The sequence below is a fragment of the Symphodus melops genome (genome assembly GCF_947650265.1).
Source record: "Symphodus melops genome assembly, chromosome: 12".
NCBI classification, from domain to species: Eukaryota; Metazoa; Chordata; class Actinopteri; order Labriformes; family Labridae; genus Symphodus; species Symphodus melops.
In genome coordinates, this window is record NC_136702.1 from 25,412,659 (window position 1) to 25,427,392 (window position 14,734).

Here is a 14,734-nt window from a genome sequence, read left to right on the forward strand (position 1 = left end):
TCTCTTCCTGGTTGCTCCCCTGCTCTGATTGGACGAGTCGTGTCTGCAGGGACACACGGAGAAGCAAATGTTAAAATGTCCAACTTTACAGCTGCAGTTCCTCCAGTGTCCACTAGAGTCTGTCTCCTGCAGTGAGTCAGTCTCCATAGAGCTCTATGTTAAAATGTCCAACTTTACAGCTGCAGTTCCTCCAGTGTCCACTAGAGTCTGTCTCCTGCAGTGAGTCAGTCTCCATAGAGCTCTATGTTAAAATGTCCAACTTTACAGCTGCAGTTCCTCCAGTGTCCACTAGAGTCTGTCTCCTGCAGGGAGTCAGTCTCCATAGAGCTCTATGTTAAAATGTCCAACTTTACAGCTGCAGTTCCTCCAGTGTCCACTAGAGTCTGTCTCCTGCAGTGAGTCAGTCTCCATAGAGCTCTATGTTAAAATGTCCAACTTTACAGCTGCAGTTCCTCCAGTGTCCACTAGAGTCTGTCTCCTGCAGTGAGTCAGTCTCCATAGAGCTCTATGTTAAAATGTCCAACTTTACAGCTGCAGTTCCTCCAGTGTCCACTAGAGTCTGTCTCCTGCAGTGAGTCAGTCTCCATAGAGCTCTATGTTAAAATGTCCAACTTTACAGCTGCAGTTCCTCCAGTGTCCACTAGAGTCTGGTGACTTTTACTGATCACTAACGTGTACATTTCTATTTGGATGAATACCAAGAAAGAAAAATCACTTGAATTATGTAAAGTGTGTTTGAAGGTGTTCAGTTTGAGGGGACGTACGAGGAATGGGTCCCTGGAACTGCGTCGGGTTGTGTTTGATGAGACTCTTCCTCAGTTCAGAGACTCCGACGCCTGAAGCTCCTGATGAAAAAAAAATCACACATCTGGGACAATTCAAGAGATTAAAGACAGAGAGAGAGAGAGAGAGAGAGAGAGAGAGAGAGAGAGAGAGAGAGAGAGAGAGAGAGAGAGAGAGAGAGAGAGAGAGAGAGAGAGAGAGAGAGAGAGAGAGAGAGAGAGAGAGAGAGAGAGAGAGAGAGAGAGAGAGAGAGAGAGAGAGAGAGAGCGAGAGCGAGGTCATGTTTGTGAGGAGTCACCGATGAGAGTGATGAGGCGGTGGTTCTCCTGCGGGGGGCGCTGGTACAGAGCCACCTCCTCGTAGGGCGTGGACAGAGCGCTGCTGTTTGGCGAGCAGGAGGTGCAGGACTGTCGCCTCCTCCTGAAAGACGTCCTCCTCCACAGCCGGAAACTCCGCCGGAAACCAGCTGAGGACGAACGACGTGAGGATGTTTCATCTTCGTTCTTTATTAACACTGTTCTTTAAATCAAACTCACCGAGGTCGATCCCGTCACTGACGTCACCGTCGATCTCATCTGAGGGAACAAAACCACATTTATTATTATTATCATTATTTATTATTGGTAACAATAACAGACCTCAAATATAGTGTAAGCTATTGTATTATGTTATGCGAGTTAGCTTTTATTTTGTAAAGGTTCAAGGAACGGAAGTGAGTGCTTCGGGGGCCCCGTGCGGGGTGCTCCCGCCGTGTTCGGCTGTGTGCAGCAATAAAGGAGGAGACGTGTGTTCACTTCATGCCCGATTCCGTATTTCTTTGTTTGGAGGTTTTCCAGGTTCATGACTAATCAACCGCTCGGTTACAATAGCAAAAAGCCTCTTTAATTCAAATCCCATCAGAGGACTCTGATAGAGGAGTGAGAGTCTCAGTGTTGTCCAGCAGGGGGCAGCACAGCTCTGCTAACGAGCTTCACACACTCTGACATCATTCAAAAACCAAAGAAACACAGAAAGTATTTAAAGTTCAGTTCTCTGTTATAAAATCTGCTAAAGGAAAAGTTTCATCTTTTACAGATATTTTATTTCACTGCATCATTTTTTATTCTTACCCAAAAGTCTTTATATCATTTTAATAATTCATTGGATTCTGTTCATGTCCTGAAACCATCAGCAGTGAATCAGAAGTTTACATGAGCACATATTCAAGGTGGGAAAGAAAACAGAGATATGATCCGTCCTATCAGACGATGAGTCTGTGAGAGGCCGGATTTACCTGAGCAGACGAGTCTGTCGTCAGGATGAGGTCGCTCGTCCTCTGGAACAGAAAGAGAGAGAGACGTCTTCAGAACGTTTTACAGACCATGTGTGAGTCAAAGACTTTTAAAAACTACCATGATTTCAAGGAGTCACTGTTCTTCTCCACCCGCCACCCTTATTAACTCCTTTAATCTGCTTCCACACAGAGAGGATTCAAACCAGCAACCTCCTCTCTGTGAGGGGACAGAGATAACCAGGGTGCTCCCTTACAGTCGATAAAAACGGGTCACCCGAAGGAACATTTAGCTCCAAATATGCACATGGCTGCACGTTGCTGCACGTTGCTGCATGTTGCTGCACATGGCTGCACGTTGCTGCACGTTGCTGCACGTTGCTGCACGTTGCTGCACATGGCTGCACGTTGCTGCATGTTGCTGCACGTTGCTGCACATGGCTGCACGTTGCTGCACGTTGCTGCACGTTGCTGCACGTTGCTGCATGTTGCTGCACGTTGCTGCACGTTGCTGCACGTTGCTGCACGTCGCTGCACGTCGCTACACGTTGCTGCACGTTGCTGCACGTCGCTACACGTTGCTGCATGTTGCTGCACACGGCTGCACGTTGCTGCACATCGCTACACGTTGCTGCACGTTGCTGCACGTCGCTACACGTCGCTGCACGTCGCTACACGTTGCTGCACGTTGCTGCACGTTGCTGCACGTCGTTGCACGTCGCTACACGTTGCTGCACGTTGCTGCACGTCGCTACACGTTGCTGCATGTTGCTGCACACGGCTGCACGTTGCTGCACATCGCTACACGTTGCTGCACGTTGCTGCACGTCGCTACACGTCGCTGCACGTCGCTACACGTTGCTGCACGTTGCTGCACGTCGCTACACGTTGCTGCATGTTGCTGCACACGGCTGCACGTTGCTGCACGTCGCTACACGTTGCTGCACATGGCTGCACGTTGCTGCACATCGCTACACGTTGCTGCACACGGCTGCACGTTGCTGCACGTTGCTGCACGTTGCTGCACATGGCTGCATGTTGCTGCACGTTGCTGCACGTTGCTGCACGTTGCTGCACGTTGCTGCACGTGGCTGCATGTTGCTGCACGTTGCTGCACGTTGCTGCACGTTGCTGCACATGGCTGCATGTTGCTGCACGTTGCTGCACGTTGCTGCACATGGCTGCACGTTGCTGCACGTTGCTGCACGTTGCTGCACGTTGCTGCATGTTGCTGCACGTTGCTGCACGTTGCTGCATGTTGCTGCATGTTGCTGCACGTTGCTGCATGTTGCTGCACCTGGCTGCACGTTGCTGCACGTTGCTGCACGTTGCTGCATGTTGCTGCACGTTGCTGCATGTTGCTGCACCTTTATCCTAATGTTCATCACTTTGGACCATGACGATTGTTTGTCCTTGCGGGCCACCGTCTAAAATTCCTCCCACACTCACTGAAGACAGACGAGAGGAAACTAAAGGATTGTCTAAATACAAACATGTGATGCTTGTTGTCGTACCGTCATCAGGCAGCGTCACTGGAGAGAGCAGGAGCAACAAAGAGAAAAGAAAAACAACATCACAGTGACTCATTCTTAAAGTCATCAAGCTTTTAATGAACTCTGTAAATCTGCATTTTCTTGAGATGGTCCAAGGTCAAGTAACGCCCTGAAGGTCAGAGTGTTTCCCTCTCATTCATTTAGTTTAAAGCCACTTTGTCTCCACATGTTTGAATGGATCACAGGTCATTGAGCCTCTCAGTGTCCTTTCAAGAATAGATACAGGTTTGAAATGAAAGGTTGGGCCTGAATAGATGGTGACACTGCCCTCTACAGGCAGAGCGCTGTAACTGCAGCGGAGAATAAATACTGTCCTGCTTCATCCTTGGCCCAGAAGGGACGATGGAGCAGAAGTCTGAAGTCTTTTATTTTGAAGGAACAAGCTGCTGACTCTTTAACATGCGAGGGGATGATGTGAATAAGTTCTTACAAGGTCTGATGCAGGTGTGAACCTGTAACGGCTGACACCACCACTGCTCCCTCTGTTTACTGCAGAGAGAGAGAAATCATTTAGAGCTGGGTAATTATGATCAATGAGTGTGTGTGTGTGTGTGTGTGTGTGTGTCACCTCTTCAGCATGCTGGCGGAGGGGATCAGACCGGCACAGGAAACAGAACAGGGCATCTTCCTGGCCTGCCACCACTGAGCGTCCGACTGGTCGACCACCTCCAGCAGGTCTCCTCTGCTGAAGGCCATGCCTGCATTCACACAGGGGATGGAGGAGTCCTGCAGGGGGCAGTAGTCCACCATCGCCTTCATGTACACCTGACACAGCACCAGAAGAAGACAATTACACGACATGTAAAAGTGTGAAACGTCTTCAGCTCGTGTTTGGTTTCTTACAGATTTGTGGCTGCTGCTGTTCTGAGCGGCGTTTGGAATGACTTTAAACAGGATGGTTCCACGAGAGTTTATCTGCAAAACACAACATGATCAGATCTGTCCTCTGTTCAGCTCCACAGGGAGGAGACATGAGGTCTCTGACCAGGTCTGTCTTTAATCCCTCAGCTGACCCACCAGTATCTGGATGACCTGCTCCGGCTCCAGGCCCACCACAGGGTTCCCGTTGACCTCCACTAACATGTCACCAGGATGAAGGAGTCCTAGAACACAGACACATGAAGCCATGATGTTTCCCTCTGTGTGTTTTAGCATTATTTGATGTCCAGTCGTATCTCACCGCTGCGGTCAGCCAGTCCTCCACGAATCACTCTGGCGATGTAGATTTCTCCGCTCTCCTCGTCCCGTCTTATAGTCGCCCCCTGACAGACCAACAGAGTGTTACAGTCAACAGCCTGTTAGCGGCTTTGTTAGCAGGCGCCTTTTAACATCGCTCCGTACACATGATAGGAAACAATGAAGAATCAGACCCTGGAACCCTGGACACAGTTAAAGGTGAAACTTCTTGATCTGCGCCTGTGTTTTGGTGTTTTGGTGTTTTGGTGTTTTGGTGTTTTGGTCCTTGCTGGTCATCAAACACACTTCTCTGTCAGCCAATCAAATGCAGCTGACATAAAAACATGTGCAGCTTTCATGATGTAGCAGCAGCTACACCACACCAGTGTTTGGGAGCTACATGCTACATGCTACATGCTACATGAGGTCACTGCTTTGACTTAATGTGACACTTGAGCTAAAAGCTAATCAGTGTAACAACGTGATGTATCACTGTGCTTGCATGTGTGTGTGTGTGTGTGTGTGTGTGTGTGTGTGTGTGTGTGTGTGTGTGTGTGTGTGTGTGTTCCTTAAAACAGCACATCTTAATACACAGAAACAGCAGCGTGTGAGTAACGTCCTCTCTTACATGAAACTGTATGACACCAACGTTCACCAGACGACCTCTGAACTATATACAGGCCTTTAATACACTGATACACATGTGACTCACAGACAACCAATCAGAGTCTGCTAAGAATGGAAACATGATGATGGTGATGATCTAACTGTAACTCAGTTAGATCTTCTTATAGCTGTAACCCTACTTATACTATAGATACTGTGTCTGTTCTCCGCCCCACACCTGTCATAGGCAGCCTCAATAAAAGAGGCGTAAATCATCAAAATTTAGTCAAAATCAAAACTACAAATACGATTTGGCAAAAAAATCTAACAATTAAATGCGGCTTACTAAACATTAGATCCCTAGCATCTAAATCTCTCCTGGTAAATGAGCTAATATCAGAGAATCATATTGATCTACTTTGTTTAACTGAAACCTGGCTTTCTCAGGATGAATATGTTAGTTTAAATGAATCCACCCCTCCCAGTCATTTGAATGCTCATATAGCTCGAGACACTGGTCGAGGTGGTGGAGTAGCAGCTATTTTTAATTCTGCTCTTATAATCAATCCTCGACCAAAGCTGAATTATACCTCTTTTGAAAGTCTTGCACTCAGTCTTTCACATCCAGTCTCTAGAACTTTTCAGCCAGTTCTAGTTGTTATAGTTTACCGCCCTCCTGGCCCATATTCAGAGTTTCTATCTGAATTTGCAGAATTTCTATCACACATAGTTCTTAGCAGTGATAGAATAATTGTTGTAGGTGATTTCAATATCCATGTGGATGTTGTTAATGACAGTCTTAGCACGGCTTTCATGTCTCTATTGGACTCTATTGGCTTCACCCAGGGTGTAAACAAACCTACCCATCGATTTAACCACACCCTGGATCTTGTTTTAGCCTATGGTATTGAAATTAACAGTCTGTCGGTTTTTCTGGAAAATTCTCTGATATCAGACCATTTCCTAATAACTTTTGATTTCTTTTTACCAACCTTAACTCCTCTTAATAAAAAAGTGCTCTCTAGAAGTTTAAATGATGTTGTAGCTAAATTTAAGGAAGCTATTTCAGCTGCCTTTGTTTCAGTACCATCCTCTAACCTAGTTGAAACTCCTATAATCACTTTAGTCCCTCTCAGCTGGATCAGTTTGTAGATAGTGCGGTGGATTCACTTAGAGTTACTCTGGATTCAATCGCTCCCCTAAAACAGAAGCCAATCAAACGACAGAGATCAGCTCCATGGTACAATTTAGAAACCCGTACTCTAAAACTAACGTCACGTAAATGTGAAAGAATTTGGCGCTCCACCAAAACGATAGAATCTCGTTTAATTTGTCCAGATAGTCATAATCGATATATGAAAGCTCTACGGCCGGCCCGCACGGCCTATTACTCGTCTCTTATCGAAGAAAATAAAAACAACCTTAGATACCTCTTCAGCACTGTAGCCAGGCTGACAGAGAGTCATAGTTCATTCATCTATTCCTTTAGCCCTTAGCAGTAATGATTTCATGAGCTTTTTTAATGATAAAATTCTAAACATTAGAGACAAAATTAGCAACTTACTACCTTTACTTAGTGCAGATTCCTCCTATATTTTCGATTCGGCAGAAACGGCTCCAAATTCTGATACTAACCTCGATTGTTTTTTTCCAATTAACCTCGCAGAACTAAATTCGATTATTTCTGCGTCTAAACCGTCAACTTGTCTTTTAGATCCAATCCCAACCAAGTTGTTTAAGGAAGTCTTTCCTCTAGTTAGCAGCTCCATACTAGATATGATCAATATATCTTTAGCAGCAGGTTATGTACCCCAGTCATTTAAAGTAGCTGTAATTAAACCGCTCCTTAAAAAGCCTACTCTTGATTCAGGAACTCTAGCTATCTATAGACCTATATCTAACCTTCCTTTTATCTCCAAGATCTTAGAGAGAGTGGTAGCTAATCAGTTGAGTGATTTTCTCCACAACAACAGCTTGTTTGAGGAGTTCCAGTCGGGATTTAGAGCTTACCATAGCACTGAGACTAGTTAGAGTAACACATGATCTTCTGTTAGCCTCAGACAGGGGACTTCTATCTGTGCTTGTCCTGTTAGATCTTAGTGCTGCTTTTGATACAATTGACCATCAGATTCTGTTACAGAGACTAGAACGATTGCTTGGAGTTACAGGGACTGCTTTAAGTTGGTTTAGATCCTATTTATCAGACAGGTCTCAGTGTGTTCATGATGAGTCCTCTTTGTACACCAAAGTTAGCCATGGAGTGCCTCAAGGATCAGTGCTTGGTCCGATTTTATTTACATTATATTTGCTTCCTCTAGGTAGTATTATGAGAAAACACTCCATGAACTTTCATTGCTATGCAGACGATACTCAGCTCTACATAGCAATGAAGCCAGAAGACGCCAACCAGCTTCGTAAACTAGAAGCCTCAAGGACATCAGGACCTGGATGACCAGAAACTTCTTACTGCTCAACTCAGACAAGACTGATGTTCTAGTGATTGGTCCTAAGAACCTTAGAGAGACTTTCTCTGCCGATATGACGGCCCTTAGTAGTATTAGCGTAGCCTCTAGCACCACTGTTAGGAACCTAGGAGTTCTGTTTGATCAGGATATGTCCTTTGATTCCTACATTAAACACATTTCAAGGACAGCTTATTTTCACCTTGGTAATATCTCTAAGATCAGACAGATCCTGTCACAAAATGATGCTGAAAAATTAGTTCATGCATTTGTTACCTCCAGGTTGGATTACTGTAATTCTATTTTAGCAGGGTGCTATGGTAAATCTCTAAAGACCCTCCAACTCGTCCAAAACGCTGCAGCTCGTGTTCTGACTAGAACGAGGAAAAGGGACCACATGACTCCTGTATTGGCTTCTCTCCATTGGCTCCCTATAAAATCTAGAATAGAATTTAAAATCCTTCTGCTCACCTACAAAGCTCTAAACGGTCAGGCACCATCGTATCTTAAAGAGTTAATTGTACCGTACTATCCATCAAGAACATTACGTTCCCAGAATGCAGGCCTGCTCGTGGTGCCTATAGTCTCTAAAAGTACTATGGGAGGTAGAGCCTTTAGTTATCAGGCACCGCTCCTTTGGAATCGTCTACCAGTCGGGGTCCGGGAGGCAGACACACTAGGTACTTTTAAGAATAGACTTCAAACTTTTCTTTTTGATAAATCTTATAGTTAGGGCTGGCTTAGGACCAGCTCATAGTTATGCTGCTATAGGCTTACCCCCCCCCCCCCCCCCCCCCCCCCCCCCCCCCCCCCCCCCCCCCCCCCCCCCCCCCCAACCTATCCCATCCTATTCTTCTTTCTGCATCTTGTCCCATCTCCCCCATCCCATTTTTCAAGCCCAGCACAGTTTAGCAGATGGCTGTTCATCATGATCCGGGTCTGCTGAAGATTTCTGCCTGTTAAAAGGAAGTTTTTTCTTGCCACGCCATGACGGATTAAGCTGGGCTCTTGTAATATAGCCATCAGTAAGGTCCTTTACCTGCTTTTTGTAAACATAACAATGAGCATGGTCTTGTTACCTGCTCTTTTGTTAATGTTAACAGACAAACAGTAAGGTCCTTTACCTGCTTTTGTAAAGTGTCTTGAGATAACGCCTGTTATGAATTGACGCTATAAAAATAAAGATTGATTGATTGATTGATGATGATGATGATGGTGATGATGATGGTGATGATGATGGTGATGATGATGGTGATGATGGTGATGATGATGATGATGATGATGATGATGGTGATGATGATGATGGTGATGGTGATGGTGATGATGATGGTGATGGTGATGATGATGATGATGGTGATGGTGATGATTCAGGAATGAAGGGAGTAAAAGTGGAGATGTTGGTTGAGAGGTGTTTTTTTTCTGTACCTTAAAATATTTCTTCTTCTCCTTCAAGCGATGAATCCAGAGATGAATCATCTCTCCTCCTCCTCCACGTTGTGACTGTTGTTCATCCGTGTGCTGATTGTAAAAGTTCAAAACCCAAAGTCATTGGAGTCTATTGAAGAGTCTGTTTGGTGACGGCAGAGCCGACAAAGAGAGGAGATGTTTTTACTTCTGCTTCTTCTTCTTCTTCTTGGCTGTCAAGCAGCCCGTGCTGTTACAGTCCTGTTTGTTCTCCATCGGAGCTTTAGAGACAGTCCCATTGTTGAGCCTGACCGGTCCACTGCCGTCCGCTCTGTGGGAGGGGCCAAACGTCACCACTGTCCTTTTGGATCCTCCGTTCATTAGCTTCAGACTCTGTGACGTCTCAAAGTCTTCACTGACGGACGAGGACGAAGAAGACGAGGAGCGAGAGGAAGAAGAAGAAGAAGCGGTGGAGAGCTGGTGTGGGTAAGGTGTTGGAGGTTTGCGTACCACCTTTGGAGAGATCGAGGAGACCCGTGGAGGCGGCGTGGGAGGAGTGGACTTCTTCAGCCTGCCTAAGGGAGACACCTCTTGGTTTTTGCTGGCCACGATGAGGCCCTGCAGCTTGTCCACCACCTCAGCCAGCAGGTTGAGCGCCTGGGTGTTCTCTTCACCACTGTCTGCAGTCCTCCTCGTCGCCACCGCCACCTTCTGCTCCAGGTGGAGAGCGTCGAACCCAACACTGCTGGTGTGCACAGTGGACGTGACCTCCTCACGGCCGCACTGCTCGCTGAGATCGGGTGGCTGAGGTTTCGGTTTCAGCTGCTTGTTTCGTCTTTGTTTCGGTTGGTTCCGGCTCACAGGAACCGCGGAGCGAGGCTCTTCTTCACGTGTTTTAGCAGATCTACTTCGACGCCCATGACTAACCCCCTGCTGCTGAGAGGAGCGGAGACTTGCAGGGCTACAGGGTGCTGTGTGAGCTCCGGTACCAGAGGGGGTTCTGCCCGGTGTTGGGATGTTCCTTGACTGTCCCCCTGCGGGGACCCTTTGATACAGGACCGGGGAGCTTGGTAGGCTGAGACTGTAAGCGGGGACAGGAGGAGGAGGGTAGGCGTAGTCATCGCTGCTCCCTCCAGTCGAGCGGCGTTCTTCCCGTACGTGTTTACGTTTGTCTAAAAACGAAGCTCCACGACGGGAAGATAACAAACATAAGAAAGACAGATCGGAACATCAATACAGGAACCAATCAAACGGATGGGATGGATAACAGACAAGATGATTGGTTGGTTTCATGACTTGAGCAACTTCCTTCCTTCTCCTCCTCTTACCAGTGCAGGGGGCGGGACCAAAAACAGAGGGAGCTGATTGGTTGAGCCTTTTCTTCTGAAGCTCTGCGGTTTGCGGGCACAGGCAGCAGCTTCCTGTGGACTGATAGCGGGGGAGAAAGGGGCGGGACTGTCCTGCCCTTGGGAGGGGCAAAGGCATGGCTTCACTCTCAGTGGCTCTAAGCTCCTCCCCTGACCACGCCCTCCTCGCAGGGACAAGGCGGTCCAACGTGAAGCGACGAAGGCTGCTCCAACGACTACGAATCATTCCTATTCCATCGCCTATACTTCCCCTTCTCTGCACTTCTCTGTTCTTTATGGACACAAGATAAAGGACAGATCTGTCCTCTTAATGTCTCAGCTGTGTCCTCAGTTTGAACTGTGGACGGACAGTGTGATAAATCTGCCTTCATGTTATTAACAGGTTAGAATGTCTGTCCCTCCGTCTTACCAGAGGCTGGTTGTTCTTCACCAGACAGACGATCCTCATGGCCTCCTCATCCTCAGGCATCTCGTCAGGGAGGGGGGGCAGCACAGGGCCGTAGTCTGACTGAGCCACGCTGTCGTGAGATGACAGCAGGGCCTGCAGGACAGGTGACAGGTGTGAGGACACAGAGGACATGTGAGATGGTGCAGATCCTCAGGGGTCATTCTGACCTGGATGTGAGGCGAGCTGAGGAGGCCGAAGAGCTCTCGAGCTTCAGCTGAGGGACGGTGGACCTTCTGTATCCCAGACATGATCTGATGAACAGACAGAGAGACAGTCAGACAGACAGACAGTGTGTGTGTGTGTGTGTGTGTGTGTGTGTGTGTGTATTACCTCATGTGAAAGTCCTGATGCATAAGGCAGAAAGGGGCTCGGTGTCAACCTCTGGAACTGCAACAGGCTCTCGTACATCTGGAGGGAACAAAACAAGACGTTGTGTGTGTGTGTGTGTGTGTGTGTGTGTGTGTGTGTGTGTGTGTGTGTGTGTGTGTGTGTGTGTGTGTGTGTGTGTGTGTGTGTGTGTGTGTGTGTGTGTGTGTGTGTGTGTGTGTGTGTGTGTGTGTATTACTGTACCTTCAGCACGGCACGCAGCCACGGGGCGCTCAGCAGCTCGTGGAGGATGTGTGCTCCGTTCATGTTTCTGTCCATGGCCTGACCGACGTCCTCCACCACACTGGACAGCACCTCACTGACACCTGAACACACACCCACACACACACACACACACACACACACAGACACACACACACACACACACACACACACACACACACACACAGACAGGTGGTATAAAGGGGAGACTGTGGACTGTGCTGGGAGCTTCATCTGCAGACATGCTGAGTCAGCATAAATACATATTTAATGCAATGTTGTTAGTGAGGTCACGATAAAGATGCAGTTGAAGGCGCAGCCCTCGAGGTCGGTCGTATAAGGAACAAAGGCACATATTAAAAAGTGAAGACACACTACATGCTGTGACGTGACACAGATTAAACATGGAGTCAGTGGTGAGTGATGTCACAGCAGAGGCCTGTGTGTGTCCTGAGCAGAAGGTGGAAACACACAGAGGAGATTAAGCAGAGCGAGGAGCCCTGAGCCTGACGACACTAAGACGTCTGAATTAAGTTTCAGATTAGACTCTAAACCATCTCAAACCTCAACTGATGACCAGAACGTTTGATAAAGGTCAGATATTAGAGGTCATACAGTGACTGTGTGTGTGTGTGTGTGTGTGTGTGTGTGTGTGTTTCTTACCGTCCTCTGCAGCTTGTCTCATGATGATCCACAGTCAGTTCAGATTTCACTGAAAATAAATGCAAAACCAATTTTTAACATTTCATTAACAACTCATTACATCACAGTTTATTAAATAGGGATGCCGAGGACACACACCCACACACACACACACACACACACACCCACACACACCCACACACACACACACACACACTGCTCCGGTTATTCTGGTGCTTCCTCTTACATCAGCAGGTTAATGAATGTGGGCTAATTGGAGGTCACGTCCACTCTTTAGCTTCTTATCTCGCCACAGTTTCCGATTCTGCTCACACTTTCCTGTGAGAGCTTTCTCTCTTTCACACACACACACACACACACACGCGCACACACACACACAGGCATCTCTACATAACATAAGCTAGCTGACCGAGGCTCTGAACTCGTTAACGCCGTCAGCAAAGTGAGTCAGCACAAAGTCAGACACACTTCAAACCTTCTTCTTCTGCTTCTTGTTTCACACGGCTGAGATCAGAAATAAACCATGTTTTTGTTACATCACATAAAAGTGAGACAGACGTCTGTATTTGTAGAAGCTGTGTCTGTGTTTCTTCTTGTTCTGTCTCATTGGACTCATTCTGACTTCCTGTCCAGGTCGGTCTACTCTGTCCAGCAGTGAACACAGTACTGCTATTATTGTTTGGGTTAGGTGCTGCAGTGGTTATCTCTGTCCCCTCTCACTGAGGAGGTTGCTGGTTTGAATCCCTGTCTCATGCATGGCGTGGGTTCTCTCCGGCTTCCTCCCACAGTCCAATCACATGCTGGTTACCTGCTGACTCTACAGGTGTGTAGGTGTGAATGTGGGTGTGTCAGCCCTGTGATTGGCTGGTGAACAGTCCAGTGTAACTCCGCTTTATATGTTCTAGACAATGTCGGGATGGATGATGCTAAAAGGGACTCAATGAATCACACGTCTCATGAAGCACAATCAAACATCAATATGTCCAATAGTTTGGTGTGACCATCAATACAACCACACGCTCATTACCTGTATGATCAGACAGGTGTAAGTAAAGTGCTAGCATGCTAAGATTAGCATGGAGCCTCAGAGAGCTGCAGACACTCAGGTAGATCTCCCAGCCCGCACAAGAACACACAGAGGAGACTTACTCACCACCTCGTCGTCCTCTTCGTCCTCTTCGTCCTCTTCGTCCTCGTCGTCCTCGTCGTCCTCTTCGTCCTCTCCTTCTGCTCCGGTGATGATTCAGTGAAGTGATCTCTGAGCTGAAGAGAAGCAGCAGTGAGAGTGTGTCAGCGGCAGCGGCCAGTGGTCACTGACATAGATGTGATTTTACTACCAGACCAAAACAGACTCTAATCCTCTCTATCCCGCCTTAATCCACCAACCTCTCCCCCCACCCATCTGCAGCCCTCTCTTCTTCTTCTCTCCGTCTCTATGTCTTCTTCTGTGACATTGACCAGCTCTTTGTCCTCCTGTCAATCACTCCATCTGCCTCTCTTCTCCTGCGGCTCTTCACCCTCTCGTCCTACAGTTTGCTTAATATAGCGTTTCCTCGCTCACTCACTCACTTTAAGTACCTCAACAGATCACAAAGCTCCTTAACTCCTTGCTGCTTTTAGTAACACACTCACACACACGCTCAGTCTCACAGTGCGGCTGCACAGTGTTGAGAGGGTGACACACAAAGACACAATAACATTAAATCCTTCTGCAACATCTGGGCCTTCAAGAGGCCAGCTGGCAGCAGCTGTGTGTGCGTTCATGTGTCATACGTGTGTGTCTGGGGGTTAACACGGGGTAATGGTCACTGGGTCACCTCTTCTCAGATTAATACTGATCCTTCAGTAAGAGACACAAACAGGCCGGACTGGTAGCAGATGTAAGAAAGCATGGCTGTCAACAGAGAAGCTGTGATTGTGTTATAAACACATTCAATATGTCCGAATATGTCAAATGCAACATTTTAAATGGATGAAGATGTCGTCCTACAACCCGTCTAATTCTGCAGCATGCTCCTCTTCTTCTTCTGTGTCCTGTATCAGTCTATGGACCAATCACATCACTCAACTCCAGAGGAGCTCCGACAGATGGATAGATGAGCACCAGTCAAAACTTTAAGGTTAAGTGAAAGGAGCCAGTACGACATAGAGGGGATGTAAAGATTAGCTCAATCAAGGTTCACATCGGTACTCTGAACCACGAGTCTCAATAATAAAGTGGGTGTCAGCAGCTGCAGATTTACATAGTGAGGATACTCCACCGTCTTTTAGATCTGAGGTTTGGGAAACATTTTGACTTCAAGACAGAAAATGAAACGAGGTGAGAAGATAACAGACAAGACAGAAACGATATCAATATCACAAGAAGGAGGAACTACACAAACAGCTCAACCGACACGACGCAGCACAATGAG

The 14,734-nt window shown here is 47.2% G+C and overlaps 1 protein-coding gene across 5 annotated transcripts in view; it reads right to left on the reverse strand.

The window, feature by feature from the left end:
* Nucleotides 1-13,691, reverse strand: part of LOC306833316 (MAGUK p55 subfamily member 4-like) — a 14,725-nt gene extending 1,034 nt beyond the window's left edge. The window contains exons 1-17 of one of the 5 annotated variants that reach the window (XM_079358485.1): nt 13,474-13,691; nt 12,321-12,369; nt 11,640-11,761; nt 11,400-11,477; nt 11,237-11,320; nt 11,031-11,162; nt 4,787-4,868; nt 4,624-4,709; nt 4,450-4,521; nt 4,175-4,371; nt 4,037-4,095; nt 3,568-3,585; nt 2,057-2,098; nt 1,320-1,358; nt 1,082-1,249; nt 765-845; nt 1-43 (exon numbers count right to left, since the gene is read on the reverse strand). The exon at nt 1-43 is cut by the window's left edge and continues 51 nt beyond it. In XM_079358485.1, coding sequence (XP_079214611.1) covers nt 1-43; nt 765-845; nt 1,082-1,249; nt 1,320-1,358; nt 2,057-2,098; nt 3,568-3,585; nt 4,037-4,095; nt 4,175-4,371; nt 4,450-4,521; nt 4,624-4,709; nt 4,787-4,868; nt 11,031-11,162; nt 11,237-11,320; nt 11,400-11,477; nt 11,640-11,761; nt 12,321-12,342 — 1,325 coding nt within the window. In that variant the 5' untranslated portion in view covers nt 12,343-12,369; nt 13,474-13,691. Of the gene's footprint in view, nt 44-764; nt 846-1,081; nt 1,250-1,319; nt 1,359-2,056; nt 2,099-3,567; nt 3,586-4,036; nt 4,096-4,174; nt 4,522-4,623; nt 4,710-4,786; nt 4,869-9,275; nt 9,336-9,401; nt 10,439-10,582; nt 10,893-11,030; nt 11,163-11,236; nt 11,321-11,399; nt 11,478-11,639; nt 11,762-12,320; nt 12,623-13,473 lie in introns of those variants that run through there. The other 4 variants (XM_079358483.1, XM_079358484.1, XM_079358487.1 and 1 more) reach the window with 4 other exon arrangements.
* Between the last annotated feature and the right edge of the window lie 1,043 nt (nt 13,692-14,734).